Source organism: Brassica napus, chromosome C1 (genome assembly GCF_020379485.1).
Source record: "Brassica napus cultivar Da-Ae chromosome C1, Da-Ae, whole genome shotgun sequence".
NCBI lineage: Eukaryota > Viridiplantae > Streptophyta > Magnoliopsida > Brassicales > Brassicaceae > Brassica > Brassica napus.
The window spans coordinates 39,114,384-39,136,982 of NC_063444.1; the positions used below are offsets into that span (position 1 = coordinate 39,114,384).

At 45.1% G+C, this 22,599-nt stretch overlaps 3 protein-coding genes across 3 annotated transcripts; 1 reads left to right on the forward strand and 2 right to left on the reverse strand.

The window, feature by feature from the left end:
- The first annotated feature begins 1,686 nt into the window (after positions 1-1,686).
- On the forward strand, positions 1,687-15,596 carry LOC106376914 (protein MANNAN SYNTHESIS-RELATED 1). Its single transcript, XM_013817045.3, has 7 exons — positions 1,687-1,935; positions 13,572-13,631; positions 13,897-14,047; positions 14,135-14,205; positions 14,322-14,407; positions 14,490-15,069; positions 15,153-15,596. Exons 1-7 carry the CDS (start codon positions 1,894-1,896, stop codon positions 15,429-15,431), a joined length of 1,269 nt encoding a protein of 422 aa, XP_013672499.2. The 5' UTR covers positions 1,687-1,893; the 3' UTR covers positions 15,432-15,596.
- Positions 9,023-11,125, reverse strand: LOC125580236 (meiosis-specific protein ASY2-like). Its single transcript, XM_048744470.1, has 2 exons — positions 10,339-11,125; positions 9,023-10,249 (listed from the first exon to the last, which is right to left on the reverse strand). Exons 1-2 carry the CDS (start codon positions 11,113-11,115, stop codon positions 9,269-9,271), a joined length of 1,758 nt encoding a protein of 585 aa, XP_048600427.1. The 5' UTR covers positions 11,116-11,125; the 3' UTR covers positions 9,023-9,268.
- Positions 15,431-22,460, reverse strand: LOC106376913 (calcium-transporting ATPase 9, plasma membrane-type). Its single transcript, XM_048744469.1, has 31 exons — positions 21,730-22,460; positions 21,529-21,645; positions 21,401-21,443; positions 21,191-21,312; positions 20,982-21,113; positions 20,805-20,894; positions 20,644-20,713; positions 20,466-20,536; positions 20,223-20,384; positions 20,076-20,147; positions 19,920-20,003; positions 19,743-19,825; positions 19,558-19,666; positions 19,430-19,485; positions 19,301-19,343; positions 19,136-19,219; positions 18,921-19,058; positions 18,783-18,848; positions 18,602-18,700; positions 18,398-18,508; positions 18,021-18,248; positions 17,776-17,940; positions 17,588-17,704; positions 17,401-17,499; positions 17,189-17,326; positions 16,998-17,098; positions 16,876-16,921; positions 16,637-16,774; positions 16,449-16,556; positions 16,276-16,367; positions 15,431-16,203 (listed from the first exon to the last, which is right to left on the reverse strand). Exons 1-31 carry the CDS (start codon positions 21,916-21,918, stop codon positions 16,098-16,100), a joined length of 3,279 nt encoding a protein of 1,092 aa, XP_048600426.1. The 5' UTR covers positions 21,919-22,460; the 3' UTR covers positions 15,431-16,097.
- Positions 22,461-22,599: the final 139 nt, after the last annotated feature.

A 22,599-nucleotide genomic window follows, 5' to 3' on the forward strand; every position in this document is an offset into this window, starting at 1 on the left:
TACCTCGATTGATCGGTGAATTTTTACCTATCGATCGATCTTTCTTGCTCGTTTTCTTCAGTTATTCGACCAAGATTTTGGGCTAACCAGAAGATAAACCACACTAAACCAACATTGATTATACGGTTATCTACACTAATAGCAACAAAACAGAATGTATAAAATTATAAATCTGTTTGGATGACTAAATCTTATAAACCAAAAGTCATGTTGAGAAAATTGTTGGTGTTTAATATTCTGTTAGTTACACTAACTTAAGATGAGAGTCACGAGACATGATTTAGGTCGAGATAAAACTTATAATAATGCCATACAACCGGAAGAATGGTGCGATTAACAATAACTATTCTTAGTTTGATCAAAAATAAAAAACCAATAACTATTCTTAGAAAACAAAGAACAAATAAATGCAACTTTAAAAAAAAAAACAATCAAATAAATGCAACTTTGGTTACAAGGAAATGCGGTTTTAGGGCCAAGAAAGGAAAACTTCAAACGAAGATGGGTCTAATGGGGTTTCTCAGACTATGTAGCGTGGAAATAGGGTTATGTTCATCATCTTTATTGGCATATTTTTTTTTTGTCAATTTGTGTTGCGTACATGTGTTACCGAAATCATATGTAACGGTAGATGAGTTGGTAGTTATTATTGATTCTGTCTATTATTCTCGAGTGGTGCAGACTTGCAGTTGCATCACACTGCGTTACGCTACCATTCAACAATCAAGTGTTCACCTGTGATCCCCTCCCACAAACTTAGAAGACAAGGAAAGCAAAATATACAGAGTCATGCATAATTGTAATCATTTATTAACATGTGTATGTATCTTTCCCACTAGTTTTTGGTTCTTTGGGTAAACCGGTATTCGACAGATGAACATACAAAATTGACCATTGTTGTCCTTAATGATGTGGTACGCCCGCCGATATAAACAATGTGTAAGTGATTAGCAAAAGTCGAGAATTTGAACTCGTATACGTATACGTGGCCTCTAACGAAAGCTGTATCATTACAATTGCTTTCGAGTCTTTCTCAACAACAACAAAAATGCTTCCGAGTAACATAATTACCAAATTAGTCACGTCAAACCAATAACACGTTAATCCCGTGCTTTATCATTTGCTCATAATTAATTTGTCTGTTAAAGTAATTACTCTTATTTTATTTTATTTTGACTGAACTTTAATTACTCTTATTTTATTGGCAAGGGAATTTTAGTATATTCTTAAAACTTACTTTATCATCAACGATATAAGATTAAATATATATTCTGTATCATTAGTGAGATTATTTTTTGTATTTCTTGGTATGACTAGTGATATTAAGCAGGTGAATTATTTCAAACTTTATATCAATGATTTGAGAGTTAAATTTGTTAATATTTATAATACAACTATTTTAGCGAAAATAAATTTTTGACTCGCATTTTTTTTTAACATAGTTTAAAGGATCCATTTTACTTACTGGCTCCTCAGTAGCATTCTCTAAACTGTAGGATAAAGATAGTAAGTAATGTTTAAAAACAAAACGATCAGCATGTTTTGGTCTAACTGGTTTGGTACCGGTTTTAGGAAACCACCGGTTACAAATTATACCAAAAACCACGGCAAGAAAAAAGTGTCGGTGGCTGACCATGACCAATGCTTTTCTTAGCGTAAGACTTCAACTTCAACAATCAATAGTGACAACAACACTCGCCTAGAGATAAACATTCACTACAAAAGTAATCACAAGGGGGAAGTGAGAATTCATATTTGAGGAAGATACCTTGTCTCTATCTGCCCCCACACCACACTCTCTTTGTTGGACTTTCTTTTTCTTTCTTTCCTTCCTTCCTTCCTTCTCTCTATTTCAACTCTGTTTTCACGATCCAGTTTTGTAAGAAAGAAGAAATGGGTGTGGATTTTAGGCAAGTGGTTGCTGGTATTCTCACCATCACTGTAGAGGATGGATTTAATCATCCCGCAAGGCCCAAAGAATAGAAGGCCTGGCCCAGACCAAGGAAAGCGATGGCTCGAATAATCGGCTTAATTCGGTTGGTTACTCGGCTTGTCTCTACAGTATCTCGAGTCGAGCGACGCCGACCAAGAGGCATCCGGCTCAGCGACCGCTCGGATGGATGCGGGCCTCTCGGCCCAATAAGGAAGGCCCACGAAGACGACTTAAGCTAGGTCAAGAACGACACATCAGAGGACTATATAAGGGGAAGGAACAGAAACGAGAAGGGGATCCGAAATCATCTGACTAACACTTGGCGGCTAGATTAGGGTTTTCACCTTTGCTTCATCTTGCCGTTATTTGTACTTTTCCGGTAGCTCTTCGAGTTGCCGGCTTCTCTTCTGTCGCATTCTCTTTACATCTCTTGTAACCGATTGAACGTCTCCTCCGACCATAATAAAACGTCTTTGTTAAACCCACATCCTTTTATTACCGTTTTCCGATCAAACAGTTGGCGCCCACCGTGGGCCTTTTTAGCAAAGTAACGTTAGTACTATGGTTGTCAGCAACGACAGTTCTTCGTCTGGCGAGGAGCGCGAAGCCCTCGAGGTGATGCCGGCTCCCGAGGTAACACCTACGCCTACACCAGTAACTCCGCTACCCCCTCCTGCGTCCATGGAAACCATCCTGGCACGCCTCGCCCTGCAAGAAGCGGCGCAGAAGGCGGCGGTCGACCAAATCACAGCGATAGCAAAAATACTCGCCCCTATCGCTGCAAACGCCGAAGCTTCAACGGCGCAGTACCGTCGACACCTGTTCGCCACTGAACGAACCACCAACATAGCACCTGCGCGGGATAACAATTACCAGAGCATCGGTAACAGCAACCAGAGCGCCGGTAACGACATCAACGCAGACACCGCAAGCGAGCTAGCCGCGTTGAAACAGTCGGTCCTCGACATCAACTCAAAGATCCACCAGGTGACGACCTCGGCGCCCCAAATCGAGCACGTACTCGCGGAATCTCTTCGCACACCCTTCACGCAAAGGGTCACCGGCGTACGGCTCCAGAAGATGGAGAAACTTCGTCTTCCAACCTTCAAGGGTCTCTCCGACCCTTCTACTCATGTTACGTCCTTCAACATAGCGATGCGACGCGCAAATCTGACCGACGAAGACAAAGACGCCGGCTTTTGCCAACTCTTTGTCGAAACCCTAGAGGGACCGGCCCTTACTTGGTTCACAGGCCTCAGAGAAAACTCCGTCGATTGTTTCCACGACCTCTCGACGGCCTTCCTGAAGAATTATATCATGTTCACCAACCAAGAAACGACCGTGTCCGACCTGTGGAACCTCACTCATACCAGCGGCCAAAGCCTCCGCGACTTCATGGAAAAGTTCAAGGCTATCGTCTCGAAAGTTGATATTCCTGATCCTATCGCTGTCGAGTCTCTGATGAATACCTTGCACGTTGACTCCACATTCCGTCAGGATCTCTACCGATACCCGACGAAATCTGTGTCTGACGCCATCGCTCGCTCAAACAACTTCATCCGCATGGAAGAAGACACAAGAGCAAAGTTTGCAAAAGAAGCAGCAGCGAAACAGCGACCCGCCCGAACAAACGACACCCGCCCTGAGCCCCGCCAGCACTCCTCCGGTGGAAACACCACTCAGAAGCGAGGCTACGTTAGCTCGGTCGACGACGAGGAATCGCCAAAGACAGCAGCCGTCACTCGAGAGAAAGCCTGGAACCACTGGGATCGAGACTCCGCCTCGAAGCAAACAAAGTCGTCCGAACCAGCGAGTTCAAACTCTGAGGAGCCAAAGAAATGGTGCCTCTACCACAAAAGGGATTCCCATGATACGAAAGAGTGCAAAGTCCTCATCGGGCAATTTTTCGACGGAATTACCAACGGGACAATTCAAATGCCCACCTCTCCAACGACACCGAAAAACACCAAAAGTTGGAGTAAGAACAAGGAGAAGAAGGCACAGAAGTCTCAGCAGAACACGGCCCCTAGCGAGGAAAGAGCGAGCCCTGAGCGCACTACTGTCAACAACGTCGGCCCCGCCAACGACTCATCAGAAGACGAACATCCGCGTCGCCGGCGACGAGTGGAAGTCATACTCTCTCGCCCTTGTGACTCTTCTGACGACGACTCCTCGACAATGCAATCAGATTTACGCGACAAACTGAACAGCAAAGTCGAGCAATCTCTCACTTCCCCGACAACAGATAAAGACCTGCGCGCACTATTGAAGCGAAAGAGCGCTACAAACGAACACGTGGGAAGCGCCGACCTCCGCACAACCATCTCAAAATTTAGCGCCAGGAGAATAGGTGAAGACGGCGACCTTCGCGACCAGCTCAATTCAAAGGCCGATGACCTGCGAATCCAACTAAACCGTTCGAAGAAGTCCGATCTGCGACGACGTCTCGAGTCAAAAAAGAAAAAGCCCGCGGAAGCTCCTCAGTTCGAGAACACAACCGACGATTTAAGGAAGCAACTCGAATCATTGCGAGCTACCCGCACGCCAAACATTAGCGTCATAATGGGAGGATCGCCTCCTTGCGGCGATTCAGTTCGAGCCGTCAAAGACTATAAGCGACAAGCCACCACTTCCAAGAAGTGGCCACTTCCAGTCGAAAATGATCACCAGATCACTTTTTCGGCACTAGATACCAAGGGTATCCACATGCCGCACAACGACCCCCTCCTCGTCGATCTCGACATCGGAGAGTGCCTAGTCGCGAAAGTACTTATCGATACAGGCAGCTCAGTCGATCTCATCTTCCGCGACACACTCGATAAAATGGGAGTCGATTTAAGAGATATGAAGCCTTCCTCTCGCACACTCACCGGCTTCAACGGAGCCTCGGAGCAAATGATCGGAACAATTCGTCTCCCAGTATACGCAGGTGGTATAACCCGTACCGTCAAGTTCTCCGTCATCCGAGCCAAAGCACCATACAATGCCATCCTCGGAACACCATGGTTGCATTCCATGAAAGCCGTTCCCTCGACGTACCATCAATGCGTCAAGTTTCCCGGCAAAGACGGAAAAACACAGACGATACGGGGAGATCAACAAGCCGCGAGAGAACTGCTGATTGCAACTGTAAAGATGCAGCAACAGGCTTCCCTCGTCAACTCCGTCAGCAAACCACTCCACAAGATATACCCCCAGAAAGAGGAAGTTCGAGAAGTCGCAATTGATGAATCCGACCCAACAAAAATCATCCGAGTGGGCGTATACCTGTCCGACGACTTATGTTCAAAGATCATCTCTTTCATCAAAGACAACGCTTCAACGTTCGCCTGGAAGACCTCCGACATGAAGGGGATCGACCCCGCAGTTACATCCCATGAACTGCACGTCGACCCCACGTTCAAACCCATCCGACAGAAGCGACGCAAACTCGGTCCGGAAAGATCTAAAGCAGTGAACGACGAAGTCGACAGGCTCCTCGACGCGGGTTTTATTACAGAAGTCCGATACCCCGAGTGGTTAGCCAACCCGGTCGTCGTCAAGAAGAAGAACGGCAAATGGCGCATATGCGTCGATTTCACGGACCTCAACAAGGCGTGCCCAAAGGATAGTTACCCACTCCCTCACATCGATCGTCTCGTCGAGTCAACCGCTGGCAACGAACTCTTAACCTTCATGGACGCTTTCTCAGGCTACAACCAGATCCTGATGCATCCCGACGATCGCGAGAAGACGGCATTCATCACCGACAGAGGGACCTATTGCTACAAGGTGATGCCCTTCGGGCTAAAGAACGCCGGTGCGACCTACCAGCGACTCGTTAATCGAATGTTCGCTGACCAACTTGGCAATACCATGGAAGTGTATATCGACGATATGCTAGTCAAATCACTCAAGGCCGACGACCACCTCAATAACTTGCGCGACTGCTTCAAGATCTTGAACGACTATGGGATGAAGCTCAACCCGGCCAAATGTACCTTCGGTGTCACTTCCGGAGAATTCCTCGGCTACATCGTTACTCAGCGAGGAATAGAAGCCAACCCCAAGCAGATCTCAGCGATTCTCGACCTTCCAAGCCCGAAAAACAGCCGCGAAGTGCAGCGACTAACGGGACGCATCGCAGCTCTCAACAGGTTCATCTCGCGATCGACCGACAAGTGTCTTCCCTTCTACGAGCTACTAAGGGGAAACAAAAGGTTCCTCTGGGATGAAAAATGCGAGGAGGCGTTCAATCAACTCAAGCATTATCTCACGACCCCACCCGTTCTATCAAAGCCAGAAGCCGGCGACACACTGTCTCTCTACATCGCCGTTACATCCTCCGCCGTCAGCAGCGTATTAATTCGAGAAGACAGGGGAGAACAAAAACCAATCTTTTACACAAGTAAAAGAATGACGGAGCCCGAGACGAGATATCCAACACTAGAAAAAATGGCCCTGGCCGTCGTCACCTCGGCAAGAAAATTGCGACCCTACTTCCAGTCGCACACGATCGAAGTACTGTCCAACCAACCACTCAGAACGGTTCTGCAGAATACCAACCAATCGGGACGGTTGACCAAATGGGCGATGGAGCTAAGCGAACATGATATCGTTTACAAAAATCGAACAGCAGCAAAGTCACAAGTCCTTGCCGACTTCTTGATCGAATTGACGCCAGAGCTGGAACAAGACCTCATCCTACCAAACGTAAACTGGATCCTCCACGTCGACGGGTCATCCACGAGTAAAGGATCAGGAGCAGGAGTGCAATTGCAATCACCAACAGGAGAACTAATCCGGCAGTCGTTCAGCTTCGGCTTCGCGGCATCAAACAACGAAGCTGAGTACGAATCCCTCATCGCGGGGCTCCGTCTCGCCAAGGCGGTGAAAGCAAAGCGAATCAGCGCTTACTGCGATTCTCAACTCGTCGTAAGCCAGTACCTCGGTGATTACGACGTCCGCAACGACAGGATGGACGCCTACCTCAAACTCGTCCAAGACCTCACGCGAGACTTCGAGTTCTTCGAACTCACGAAGGTTCCTCGCGGAGAAAATGTTTGTGCCGACGCCCTCGCCGCTCTGGGAAGCAAGTTACACGACCAGGTCAAAAGGACAATCCCGATCCATAAAATCGAGAAACCGAGCATCGATACGAAGGCAGAACAGGCCGCGATTATAGCAGCGATCAACGACGCGATGGACATTGACGAAGTAGAATCCCCCTCGCCAGATGATCACTCAACAGATTGGCGCAAGGAACTCATCGATTACCTCGCGGAGGGTTTACTGCCCGTCGAAAAATGGGATGCCCGGCGACTGAAAAGACGCAGCACGCACTACGTCGTCCTAGACGGAGAACTACACCGATGGACTGCATCAAAGGTACTACTCAAATGTATCGCCGGCGACGAGACGAGACTCGTCATGGCCGAGACACACGAAGGAGCAGCAGGCAACCACTCGGGCGGGCGAGCTCTCGCACTAAAAGTTAAAAACCTCGGATTCTACTGGCCAACCATGAATGCCGATTGCGAGACATACGCGCGCAAGTGCGATAAGTGCCAGCGCCACGCCAAAACCATACACAGCCCAACGGAGTTTCTCCACACCTTGACTGCTCCATATCCATTTATGAGATGGGGAATGGACATCATTGGTCCAATGCCGGCATCTCGACAAAAGAAGTTCATCCTGGTCCTCACTGACTACTTCACCAAATGGGTTGAAGCCGAAGCCTATGCCAGCATAACCGACAAGGAGGTACAACACTTCGTCTGGAAGAACATAATCTGCCGACACGGGCTCCCATACGAGATAATCACGGACAATGGTTCGCAATTCATCTCGCATCACTTCAAGGGCTTCTGCGACAGATGGCGCATACGACTCAACATGTCGACGCCGAGAAACCCGCAAAGTAATGGTCAAGCCGAATCGACGAACAAGACCATCATCGACGGTCTGAAGAAACGACTCGACTTAAAGAAAGGATGCTGGGCAGACGAACTAGATGGTGTCCTGTGGTCCCATAGAACCACTCCTCGCGGAGCGACGAAAACTACGCCCTTCTCAATGGCCTACGGCATCGAGGCGATGGCTCCCGCAGAAGTGAACGTGACGAGCCTACGCCGGTCGCGAATGCCACAGAACGCTGAAATCAACCGCGACATGCTCCTAGATGCACTCGACGATATCGAGGAAAAGCGCGACCAAGCGCTACTCCGCATCCAGAATTACCAGCATCAAATCGAGAGCTATTACAACAAAAAGGTCAAGTCGCGCCCTCTCGAAATGGGCAACCTCGTCTTAAGAAAGGTCTTCGAAAACACTAAGGAGTGGAAGGCCGGCAAGCTCGGAGCCAACTGGGAGGGACCATACAAGATAGTCGAAGTCATCAAACCAGGAGTATACCGCCTCGAGACTTCGACAGGCGAAGCAGTACCGAGAGCCTGGAACTCCAAACATCTCCGCCTTTTCCACCCTTAGCCTGGAAACACAAACCCGAGTGAATGCGCCACAAAGGCCACTTTCACTCGCAATCTACTAATCGAGTAAAAGCGCCATAAAGGCCGCTTTTACCCAAAAAAAAAAAAAAAAAAAAAAAAAAAAAAAAAAAAAAAAAAAAAAATCGAGTGAATGCGCCACAAAGGCCACTTTCACTCGCAATCTAAGAACTACGAATGGCTTGATTCCCGCAAAGGGATACGTAGGCAGCCCAAAGAAAAAGGGTCCAGCCGAAATAAAAAAAAATATAAAAACCTCCCCGAGGAATCGATCTCCGAAGCAGACGATCACTTAAGCGATGCCTACTCGAGCACGCCCCGGCTCCTCGAACAAACGTATCGGCACTCGCATCCCACGATTGAATACGTCCTGATCAGACATGTATTCACGGGATCGACCGCGTTGCGACCTAAACCAACACGGCCGAGACAATGACTCCGATTCATCCTATAATTAACTAAGTAAGGTCTGGCCAACCAAACGCTTGAAAATTACATTGGGATCGACTCGGAACCGTCAAAGTCGAAAACTCTTAATTAACAATTTAAACTCAAAATGGCAAACGGTCGCGACTCAAAGAGGTCAATCGAGACAAAGTCATAACAAGTTTAAAATTATAATGATTCGACATCTCGAACAACATTTACACCGAACAAGCAGAGTCACTTCAAATCTTGAGAAGTCACGATTTTGATAGACAAATCTAAAGTAAATCAGTCCAAATCACCAAAAGAGTTCGAGATAGCGAGAAAACAGCAAAACAAAAGCCTCGAGGGCAAAGGTTCAAAAAAAAAACTACAACAATGAGTCATATAAGACTCAAAAGAAAACAACATACAAGAGACGCTAATCCTCTCGGTCGCTCTCACGATCGTTGAGGGCAGAAAGCTCCGAAGCCCTGACACTCGACTCGCGAGCAACCTCCTCATTACCTCGACGAGACCCTTCAGCCGAAGTATCCGAGAGCACGAGGACAGGACCACCGTCTTCAGCAGCATTGGTCCCCCGATTAGGCGTCTCCCCCTCAAACGCAGCCGAAGAACCCTCTACAAAAGGCGTCGGCTCGTCGCGGCGCCCGTCGATTGGATCAGAGGGCGGAGTAACAAGATTTGCTGCGGTCTCTGGGTCGATCAGACCGACATTGGACCCGTAGGGATCAAGACTCGCCAAAATACGAGCATCCACAAACTGGGAATCCAATATAAGAGGAGAAAGCGTGAGATCCACCTCGGGTATCTCACCAACCTCGAGCTCCTCGGCCTCCTGCTCGTATTTTTTCTCTTGCTCCGCGAAAAGATCGATCGTGGCTTGCAGGATGTCGCTCCCAGCCCTCTTCAAGGCTTCGAGGCATTTTCTGGTCCCAAAAGCTTGGCTATGAAGCAACCGAGCCTTGTCGTAAAGGCTTCGACGTTCCTCTCGGGAGCGAATCCTGGCGAAGCGACGGTTAGCCTTTGCAGACATCTCGGCCTCAACCCTTCCTCGTTCCTTTGTCACTTCCAAGATCCTGGAATCTCTAAGGCGCTTCATCTCTCTTTCATGAGATGCAGCGAGCGAAGCTTTCTCGCCCTCGAGCTCAGCGTTCTTCTGCTCGAGTTCATGGATAATCCCGCGAGATGCCACCAAGTCGGCCTTGAGTTCGTCCCTTCGAGCCATCGCACGAGTGACCATCCCGTTGAGCCTCTCGACGTTAGCCTTTGATGTACTCAGCTGACGAGCAGAAGCTTCCTCCTTCTCCGCGTGTTCCTTCTTGGCCAGCTCAAGTTCAGTCGAGACTCCTTTCAGGGCAGTGTCGTACTTATCAATCACGACGTTCATCGCGCCGTCTCCCTAGACGAACAAGAAGATAAAAATCATAAGAGAAAGAGAAAGAGACAACAAGTAATGCAACAAGAAGGGGAAGAGGTCGAAGTGTTTACCAGCAGCTTTGCCCTCGCAGCCTCCTCGTATTCATCCCCGAAGATGAGGTCCCTCACGGCAGGAAGGGATTTTGCCCTCCCTCTAAGCTGACGAAGAAGCTCCCCGCACTTCTCGGGAACGTACGCCAGAGGGGCCGGCCCCTCGTAGTGGAAAGAGACCTTATCCGGAAAGTTAATCCCGGGAGCCCTCCTCAAGATAGCAGAGCCGCGAGGAGACGTGCCGGTCTGAACGGCCCCCGCCCCAGTGATAGCCGGAGTCTCCTCGCTAGGAAGCGTCAGAACAGGAGATCGCACGTCATCGTCGATCTCGTCGTTGTGCCTTCTCACCAAAAGCGGCGACTCACCACTATCTTCGTCGGAACCGTCCGGGATGGCGGCGTTAAGGGAAGCCTCAGATCCATCTGCTTCCCTCGCATCATCTCGCTCTCTCGAGACTTCGGCCTCAGAAACCTCCTCTTCAGGCCGAGTTTCTTCGTCTTCCTCCTCAGTACCAGTCGGCTCCTCGGGGCCCTCCGATTGAGCCTCAACAGACCTCTTGGTCTTCTTCCTCTTCTTCTTCTTCTTCTGAAGATCACCGGAAGGGGGGACGCCGCTCGCCTCCTCGGCGTTCTCCTCGGCTTCCGAGACACCCCTCTTCCTCTTCCTACTTTTCTTCGCAGTCGCAGCACCGGAAGGAGGAACCTCGCTAGCGCGAGGGACAGCCGTCGAGGGCCCGCCCCCGCTAGTCAGTCCTAGTTGAACGGCAAGCATCGCGCTCAAGTCTGGAAGAGTTCCCATTCTCTTTGCCTCGTTGACTTGTTTCTGGATATCTCTCGGAAAAATTTCCAGCCTCTTCGCGCGAATAGGAAGAACTGTTGGAAGATCTGACCTCCACCCTCCTGAAAACACAAGGCAGAGAGGTTAGCACGCGACAAGCAAGCCATACGGCCAAAAAAAAATATATACAAGAAACGGCGAGAGAACGCACTTCGAGCAATCCGATCTTTAAGCTCGTAGGTCTTCTCGACGGTGATCTCAGACCAACGGTAGATTCTAAGCAAAGCGACGGCTTGAACGCTCTTCAAGAAATCTTCGGGATAGACGGGGGACGTAGGATGGCCAACTGCGAACAAAAGAAAAGGAGAATCTCATTAGGAACAACAAAGTCAGACGTAGTTCGCGACAAGGTACTCTACCACAGGATCGATTCCAAAGAACCCGATAGTCCTCCTGAGGAGGCTCCTCGAAAGCCGAGACGTCGGATTTAAGAAAGAAGTAAGAGCGCTGCCAATTCTGCGTCTTGTTCGGATGACCGGCGCATACATTACAGTTTGGTCGCATTTTCACCGAGTAGGTTCCGTCCTTCATATCGGTTATCGAGGTCATCTCCTCGAAAGATCTGACGCTCATCGGCATATCGATCTGCTCCGCTAAAATCGATAAGGTGACGGCCAGTCGCAACGAGCCGTTCAACAGTTGGCTAATCGCGATGTCTCGCCGCCTAGCGTACGCAGTGATCAGTCGCGGGATCGGGAACCAACAGCGAGTGTCCTCCTGGAAGTAAGACTCGTATACCGTCTGATATCCGATCGGAGGAGACCAAGGTCTCTGCTCTTTCGTGGGGATAAGGAAAGTTACGCCCGTAGCGCCCTTGGATCGAAGAACCTTCTTCACGCTCCTCGGGGTAGATTTAGTCTCTTCTACACCCTCCCAGTCTTGACCAGCCACGAAGGCAGGGCGAAGCAAGTTGGGTAGAAGCCTCGGAAGCTCCTCGAAAATCCCGTCAGGATAGAAGGTCGTTGGGACTAACTCAGCTTCGGGATCGTCATTCTCAGGAGGATCGCCCTCCATAGGGCGAGCTCTCAAAGTAACCGAGTCGACAGGCGTCGCCCCGCTCTGCCCGTCTCTCGCGCAATCCGTCGCGTCGCTAACAGCGACGTTCTCATTCCCTTCCCTCGCAAGCCTCGTAGCATCTGCGACCAGAAGCCTTTGGGAACGAGATAAATTGGCGGTGTCCATCATCGCCGCATGGTGGGCAGATTCCAGATCCCCGAGACGACCTCCGTCGGGATTCCTTGCCGGCGTCGATGTCGCCGCGACCGATTTCCCTTTTTGTTGCCTCGATAATCTCGGAACCGATGACATAGTGGAGATCGCGTCGAATGAAGGTTACAACACTTAGAGAGATAAAGGAAGGAGAGAGAAAGTACCTTTGATCGCGGAGGAAACTTGAAGAAATGAAAGGGGATCCACGTATTTATAAGGAGAAGAGAGGGAGGAGTTCGAGGCATCATCATTAGGTCTATTCGGGCCTAAATGGGCCTCGAAATTCCCCCTAAATATCCAGCGGACCCTCGCGGCGTTTCAACTCCCCGAGACACTCGTGAAGGGAAAAAGAGGAAAGGTTCGAGGTGTCATTATTAAACCTAAATGGGCCTAAACGGGCCTCGAATTTCCCCCAAAAAACCCCATCGACTCCCGCGACTTTCCGGCTTCTTATCTTAATTAACCAAACGGTTATCCTAAGATCGATTAAACCGGTGAATTAGCCGGGATTTGCCGATCAAAATCTGAGAGCCTGAGACTCAACGACCCCGAGAGAAGGCACTACCGCAGCCTTCCCGCGACTCGTCAACCCATCGTTTCAAACTCCCGACAGGACTACTATTCTTTCGAACCTTCGAGTTCCAGAATCCATCATGAGCTTGTCGACTCTCCGCTCACCGATGGACTGGGGGGACTTACTGTAGAGGATGGATTTAATCATCCCGCAAGGCCCAAAGAATAGAAGGCCTGGCCCAGACCAAGGAAAGCGATGGCTCGAATAATCGGCTTAATTCGGTTGGTTACTCGGCTTGTCTCTACAGTATCTCGAGTCGAGCGACGCCGACCAAGAGGCATCCGGCTCAGCGACCGCTCGGATGGATGCGGGCCTCTCGGCCCAATAAGGAAGGCCCACGAAGACGACTTAAGCTAGGTCAAGAACGACACATCAGAGGACTATATAAGGGGAAGGAACAGAAACGAGAAGGGGATCCGAAATCATCTGACTAACACTTGGCGGCTAGATTAGGGTTTTCACCTTTGCTTCATCTTGCCGTTATTTGTACTTTTCCGGTAGCTCTTCGAGTTGCCGGCTTCTCTTCTGTCGCATTCTCTTTACATCTCTTGTAACCGATTGAACGTCTCCTCCGACCATAATAAAACGTCTTTGTTAAACCCACATCCTTTTATTACCGTTTTCCGATCAAACAATCACCATGTTTGTGATGCTCGGACAGATGCTTCACAGAGATTACTATGATTCTCTTCAGGTATCTTCTCTGCCGACAACTTTTGTCTTTGAAGCAGATCTAATTCATTTGATCAGTTGCACTTTCTTGATTTGTGCGTTAAAGAGTTTTCTTGAAAAACAAAACTTTCCATTTTTAGATAAAAATGTAGATTTGCATGAATCAAGTCAAGAGTCAACAGTGAAGTCTTTCAGCTGATCATTAGGACATGATTGATTTTCATCTCTTTTAATTTGGTGTAAACTAATGGTGCATGAAACTGAACCTTTTTCTTCTCTACTTACAGGAGAAAGCTCAGGGAGATGCACATGATATCGAATTCGAAGGATCCAGAGTATCTGTGAAAGATAGTCTTGTTGGAGCCTTAGAAGGAAATAAAGGACCTTGGATGGATGATAACAATGACCTTAATCCTTGTTGGCCAACATTACTATCCGGTATGTGTTTGTTTTATAATCAGACTCTTTCTTATTTCCATTTGTGTAGTTGATTCTGGACTATTTACTAAGGACTAAATGTTGCAGATGAAGCGGTATCATCAAAAGGGTATGTTACATTCTCTCTAACGAATGGTCCTGAGTACCATATCTCCCAGGTATGCTTTATAAAAAGTTTGATTCTCAGTTTGTTAAGTCAGCCATGGTTTTATTCAGATGTGTTGTGATCTTCTTCTGTTTGTGTTTGTGTGGTTAATTCTGATCTCATGTTTAGATCACTGATGCTGTAATGGTCGCAAAGCATCTTGGAGCAACACTTGTGCTTCCTGGTATAAGAGGAAGCAAACCTGGCGATGAAAGGTTATAAGAGTTGTTTGTCTATGTTCATGACATTTTATGGTTTGATAATTGGTTTCTAAGATCAACTTATGACTGGTATCAGGAACTTTGAAGACATTTATGATGCTGATAAACTAATCAAAAGCTTGGAAAACGTCATCAAAGTTGTCAAACAATTGCCTGAACAAGTATCTCTAAGAGACATCGCCATTGTTAAAGTCCCTACAAGAGTTACAGAAGACTACATCAAAGAACACATTGAACCCATCTTCAAGTCCAAAGGAAACATTCGAGTCGCTACATACTTCCCTTCTGTCAACCTGAGGAAATCCTCACAAGACGGTGAAACCGATCCTGTGTCTTGCTTGGCAATGTTCGGTTCCTTGGAGTTGCAACCTGAGCTGAACGCAGTAGTTGAGTCCATGATAGAGAGGTTAAGGACTCACAGCAGTAAATCAGGTGGCCGGTTCATAGCTGTAGACCTTAGAATCGAAGCACTCGAGAAGAAAAATTGTCATTCAACTGGTGTGGGAGGGTCCAAGACTTGTTACAACGCACAAGAGATTGCTTTGTTCTTGAGGAAGCTTGGATTTGCTGGTGACACAACCATCTATCTGACTCAGCCTAGATGGGACAGTAGCCCCAATATCCTTAAGGATATCTTCCCAAAAACGTTCACTAAGGTGTGTAAGAAAACAAACATTCTTTACTCCAAGAAAGTTCTCTTACCATGTTGCTAACGTTTTTGTCACTTGACAAATGGCAGGAGGCAGTAATGCCGGCAAGTAAGAGATCAAAGTACCTTGAATCAGAGAGTTCTGAGTATGAAAATGTTATTGACTTCTACATAAGCTCAAGAAGCGATGTGTTTGTTCCAGCCATATCTGGTTTGTTCTATGCAAACACAGTTGGGAAAAGGATAGCTTTGGGTAAGCCTCAAGTGCTAGTTCCAGCAGAGATCTCAGAGACTTCTTCCCTTGCTACAGATTTCATCTCTCCTTACATCTCAAAGAAGAACCACTTGGCTTATTCATGCTTTTGCTGAACCTTGTCCCCTTTTCTAAAGTGATCTCTCCAAACATGGGCTTTCTCAGTTTTCACCAAGTGTAAGCTATATTTTATTTGATGTTTTCTTTGTTTTTCTTTATGTAAGGTTGCCGTGTGTAGGAAAGAAAACAATTGAGGTTTACAATTTGATTTTGTTGGCTTATAGCTTTTTGCATCCTACAAATTTTGTTCAATAGTATGAAACACATAAAATTTGTTTGTAAGATTCATTTTAGTGTGGAGGGTTTCTGTCTTTCTGATGAAGGAAGAAGAACCATGTGATCTTTACTATGTCCATTGGTCCCTATATCTAGTGATGCCATTTGAACAGTAGATATATCTCATGAAAGCTTCTTTACAGAGAGCAAAGAGTTGCGGTTGGTATGAACACATAGAATCCTCCATGTTAGACAACACTTTTTGAAAAACCAAAGACTGAGCCAAACTCCCATTAGTACAACCCCAAATCAAATTCAATTCACAGTTGCACCTTTACATCATACAAAAAGAAGAAGAAATCTGAAAAAGGGACAAAAGAATTGGATACATTTGTAATATACTATTACCATTTAAAAGAAAGGAATGTTAAAAGGTTTAGCCATTGTCACTTGTTATTGCTACTGTAGTTGCAGTATGAGGAAGATGAATATCTCTAGTAATGTGTTTATGCACTTCTTGAGGCTCTGTATTTACGGAACGGTTTCTTGAAGTAGACGCTCATTGGAGTCCTCGGTACAGGAATCAGCTTCCCAACAACTGCTAGTGGCCAGCTGCAGAGAGACAACAAATTAGTGATATTATAGTTTCTACATTTCATTTCAAGTTGGAAAAAATGGACATACCTGACAAGTCCAATAACAATAGAAGCAAGCCATAGCTGCCAACTCAGTGCAACTGTATGAGCAAACTCTCCAAGGAAAGTAACAATGAGTATCTGCATTTTCAAGCACAACAGTTTACTACTAGATACTATCAAGTGTCAAGAGAGAGAGAGGCTTTGTGTTATTGGTCTTACCTGAAGTACAAAAGTGACTCCAACAATTGCAACAAAGAGAGGGTTCTTAGATACACCACTAAAAACATTCATTTCATCAGGTTTCCTTGCGTTGAACTCGTTGAATATCTGGAAGACTTGCATGATTAAAACCAATTCCATATGATTTAAAGAATAAGGAGATGAAAAAGTGGAGATGATTTGCTTACTTGACACATAACGAATGCATTGAATATCATAGTGTTCTTCACTTCCACAGCATGTGCATGGTTGCTGTCTTGTTTCAAGCCAAGCACGCTCAAGCCTGCAAAGTTGAGAACTAGGAGGACCGCCACTTGGTATAATGACTGCAACATCCCCACATTATAGTTTCAGAGATGTGCACTCTAGAAAAAATGTTTGAATAATAAAATAAACGTCAAGATAGTTGTTTTGCTGAACAAGTCACCTGCACAAGCAAGTTCCTCCACATGATGTTTGTTATTAGAGGTTCCCTGCAAATACATAACCATACATATAAACCACAATATATTTAATTTTGTTTCACTAAATTTTTTCATGATGTTATACCTTCTTCCAACAGGGGTTCTGTGCATAAGATGATCTGTTGGCGGCTCTGTAGCGAGTGCAAGTGCTCCAAGAGTGTCCATAATAAGGTTGACCCAAAGCAGCTGTATCAAAGAACCACCATTGTATTTCTTCTGTACTCCATCTTCAAAGTATCTTAAAATTTCAACCATCCAGGGGGAAGGTTAACTAACCTGTACAGCCTTTAGAGGAACGTCACCGGAAGACATTGCTGCTACAACATTGATTATAAGAGCTGCAACATTCACAGTGAGCTGGAACTGTATGAACTTCTGAATATTTGCATACACAGAACGGCCCCAACGAACAACCTGAAACAGTACAAGAATTGCATTATAAGAAAAAGGCATAAAGAATAGCTATGGAGGTATACACTAAGACTAACCTTAACTACTGAAGCAAAATTGTCATCCAAAATGATAATGTCTGAACTCTCTTTAGCAACTTCTGTTCCTGATATACCCATAGAGAGACCTATGTCTGCCTATAACACAAAGCCAAAAAAGATAAGTCAGATTTGGAAGTGGAACACAAAACCTAATATAGCCTGTATCATCACCAGTGATTCTAACCTCGTGGAGTGCAGGAGCATCATTAGTACCATCACCAGTGACAGCAACAACATCTCCATTTTTCCGTAATGCTTGAACAAGTAGAAGCTTGTCATTAGGAGAGGACCTACCCATCACCTGCATTACCCCCCAAGTTAATATTTGAACTATAGCATCAGTAAGGTCACATGATCCTTGAATGTTCATACCGTTATTCTCTTGGCTACTTGTTCCCTCTCTTTTTCAGATAGCTCACGGAACACTTTCCCTTCAATGATAGTAGGCTCAACAGCTTCTGTATCTGAAGCAAGTATACCACACTCCAACGCAATTGCTTTTGCTGTCTGAAGATTGTCTCCAGTCACCATTCGTACCTAGGCAACACAAATGGTTCATATAAACACTACAGATGGGTTGACCAGCTATAGACCATTATAGAGGGCAAGGAGCCTACCTTAACACCAGCACTGGTGCAAATTCTCACTGCTTCTCTGACCCCAGGACGACAAGGATCCTTTATACCAACGATAGCAAGCAAAGTCAATTCATCTTCTGGTAAACTCCATTTATCCAATTCCTCCTGTTCCTTGGGAACTTTGTTCAGCTCTTGTGTTCTGCATGCAATAGCAACACATCGTAGGCTATTTTTCGCCATGGCATCAATAGCAAGTCGGAAAAACTCCTGTAAAATAATTTCCAAACAAGAAATGTTATTGATATTTGAGATGAGAGCAAAGTACAGGCAAATGTTATAGTCCTCATAATTTATTCTCTAGCACCAATAATAAGAACTTGGAGAGATTGGTAGTTACAAATGTTGTGTCACATCACCTTCTGGCTATCAATGGGCTGCAGAGTACCATTTGAGTCCATGTATTGTGTACAGCAAGCCAAAACTATCTCCGCTGCTCCCTTCCAGTGAATGAAAACTTCAGAATCACCCTGCAGTAAGTTAATATATAATCTTGATCAGCTACATATGATACTTTGGAGACTTTCCTCATTGAATGGCGATGAGAAGGATCAAGAAATTACTCTAAGAACAGCAACACCTCCACGCTTTTTCTCAGAGTTGAAAGGAAAAGCATGGATGATAGCAGACTCCGACCTGATGGTATCAAACTTCATCCCCAACTGTAACGATAGCTTTCTTTAAATATATATATGCACATACATAAGAAATATATGTCAAAGAGTAAGCAAACATTTGATATACCTTATACGCCCAAGACAGAATAGCCTTCTCTGTAGGAGATCCAGAAATCTCCACCTCTCCACCATCCTACAGTAAATAACAACATGAGCACTAACCATCCATCATTTGATATCCTCAGTATGAGCTTAAAGACACCACCTTGGGATGAAAAACGTTGCCTGTAGTGTTCTGTGCCACTCCTTCACTTATTAAGGCAACAAGTTTAGGGTGGAGCCCAGAGGGGCTGTCTGCTACATCCATCTTTGATCCTCCAGCATAAGTCTCAACCACGGTCATCTGTAATTTTTTGGAAAGGGGTAAAATTAGCTATCTACAAATATCATTGATGCTGATGTTTTTTACTGGATATTGACCTGATTCAAAGTCAAAGTTCCAGTTTTGTCACTGCAGATTGTTGTTGCTGAGCCCATGGTTTCACATGCTGAAAGCCTCCTAACCTATTAGCAAATAAAAGGTGGTCAGACAACAATCAAGAAGAAATAGCTAAAGCTAGAGAAGAATTATATTTGATTTTTTACCAAAGCTTTGTCTGCCATCATTTTTCGCATTGAGTAAGCCAAACTATTCACATGGAGTCAAGAAAAGTGTATCAATAACTACAATGTAGTTGGATAATTTTTGAGTGGATTATATTAAATAAAACTTACGTGAGGGTAACTGCTAGGGGAAGTCCTTCAGGCACTGCCACAACCACAATAGTAACCTAAAACAAACGCCAGAGTTAACTCATGTGTCTACAGTATAACATAATCAGGGATGTGGAATGAATACTTACTGCGATCGTAAATATCTTTACACAATCATCTACAATGTCACTGATACTAGTCTTCCCTTTGACAAACTGCGTTGCTCCACTAGAATCTTGGGTAGTTCCGGTAAAATATCTGAAAAATCAACTCAAGGTTATAGCTCTCAACATGCCATGAAGTTGTAAGCCAAAACATTTGTCACCAATATTACCTCACAAGAAGAGCTACAAGTACAACAAGAGCCACCGTGAGCCCCACTATACCGATGAAGGTTGCAAGACCATTTAGCCGCACCTGTTACAAGATTACCAAAAAAAGGAATGGTTAGGCTTCTTAAAGACATTGTGGAGACCATAAACAAAGTGATCAAAAATTCAAAATGACATACCTGCAAGGGGGTTTCTTCACCAGTATCCTCTGAGATACTTGCCATCAACAATCCCCATTCAGTGTTGATTCCAACACCAGTAACCTGTTGAAGAGTCCGAATGAATAACTACCAGAAAAGAAGGTTAGAAAAAGGACAAAGGCCTCAAAGATTTACCAGCATACTACCGACACCGTCAGCTACTTTACAACCAGACATTAGAAAAGGAGATTTTTGATCCTTGTTGACCTGCAACAAAAGTCTGTGTTAGCAAAGTAAGAAGAAGAGCACACAACTGAAGACGAAAAGTCATGATGAACTCACAATCTTGCTTTCACCGGTCATGCTAGATTCATCAATAGCAAGAGAATGGCCACTAATTAGCACTCCATCCGCAGGGACCTGGTCACCTATTCTAAGAGGTATAACATCTCCCACAACAACGTCATAGATTGAAATCTTCACTGTTCTCCCTCCTCTCATGACCTGTAAGAGTTTTCATTTATTTAATTATCAGCTCAAAACCACATAATTTGCGAACAATCTATAAAAGTTAAAGCAAAGCACCTCTAGTTGTATATTTCGTTTTTCGTCGTTGAGGTTTTGAAACTGAAGAGATTGGCGATAGTCACTAACAGCTGAAAGAATCAAAAGATAAAAAGCTTAAAGAAAGTGTCATCCTCAATGGACCAGGAACATAAATAAAAGATGTAGGCAATACATAGACGAAAAAGAAGGTTCGTACCTGTAACAATAATGACAAGCAAAACAGCAAAAGCAATGCTTCCACCATCAAGCCAACCTTCTTTCAAACCCTAGTAACCAAAAGATAGTAGAGTAGAGGCAGAAAACAAGTTAGTTCCTAGTTTGGAGCATTAAACAGGAAAAGAAAGGAAAAGCATATACCTCTGTCTTTATTCCCAATGCCAATGATGTTACAGCGGCTATGATCAAGATTATAAGAGTCAAATCCTGCCATGCTTCCCAGAGGAACATCTTTTTGACAAGAGAAAGTTATAAACTTATGAGTTATGAAAAAAAAGTTAAGGAAAGAGTGTTAAAGAAACCAACACAAATGCTTACATAGAAGCTCTTCCCCTTCTTCTTCGGATATGTGTTGGATCCAAATGCATTCTTCCTATCTATCACCTCTTTCTCATCTTCCTCGATTCCTTGCTCCAGATTTGACTTCAACTTCTCTGCAACACCTTTGACCTAAAAAAGGTAGTAGTTAAGTATCATGAAGTCTTGCCATTTATAGCATACAAATGAATGCAAAATGAGAGACTAACCCCTCCATGTTGCTGCAAACTGGACATGTTTTGGTTTCTGGTCATTGACACAAGTTTCTCAAGGTCAATGTCAAAGTTACCAGTTGAAGCTGATGGAGTTGTTGTTGATGATGATGCAACCGCTGAAAGCACACAAAAAAAATAACGATTATTTGAGGAAACAAAAACAGAATCTGATCTGACTTATCCGAAGGAGAGTCAGTCACATACCACCAACTTGTTGTTCTCCAGCCAACTTAAAAAGCAATGCTGCCTGATTCAATAAAGCAATTTACTGATGCATGAGATCAAGAAACAAACAAGAAGAAATCAAAAGCTTCATCAAGAAGATTATATACCCTAATGACTTGAGCATGAGCTCGGATCATCCTTCTACGACTCTCATAGTGTTCTTCTTTATTGAGATCCAAAGTGTATCGAAACCGACGTGATGCGTTCAATACAAGTGCCGCTTGCTGCACAAATGTAATTAATAAAGATCGAATCTCTCTCAAGCCACGCAACCATTTTTAAGGAAAGAGAATCAGAGATGACATTACCCTCCAGCGACGGAGAGATTGGGCGGAGGCGTTCTTGGTGTTATCAAGGTCGAAAGGATCATCAGGATCGTGTTCAAGCTGTTCGTGGTGCTCATCTTGTGTTCTGTCTGATCCTCCAGCTTCCACGTCGTCGTGTCGTCCTGACATTGACGTGGGGAGCAATCCATTGCTCGACGACGTAGTGCTCATCCTCCCTTCCTTGGCCTCTCACCCCACCTCTTCCTCCCTCCTCTTTTCAAGAAAACCACAAAAGAAAGGAGAAAATAGAAACGACCTTCTTCTGATAAAGGTCAGGTCGTTCGTTATTAGTTTGGCGAGAGAAAGCCAAACTAGTGAGAAGGAGAAGGCAACAAAAACCTAAAAAACTATCTCTCTCTCTCTCTCCTAAAATTTCAACAACAAAACTCAAAAACAAAAGAGACACAGAGAGACAGAACTCAAATGAATGACGACATTGTCTATATTTGGTCTGATTTTCGCAAAAATAGCGGAAAATTCGTTTTTCTTTTTAAGGGAAATTAGAAGCACATGAATGAAGAAGAAGGATATTTTCCCGGGGGAAAGAACATGGTACCATTATATATGCTAACATGGCTTATCTTCATACAATCTCACATTTCATTTATCATTCTTTGTTCTCAGATCTAACTACATAAAAAAAATATTATTTCTAAGCTCTATTTGACTGAAAAGAAAAAAACATTTTATCAAAATAAGAAAACTTATCAGGAAAATATAAAAATGATAAAGATGATAGTGAAGTTGGAGAGAAAGTTCGTCCAGGACAATGACATGGTGAACGTGTGTACGACGTAAATATCTCTTGGGTTGCACGACATATAACCCAATCGTTGTTTAAATTATCTACTA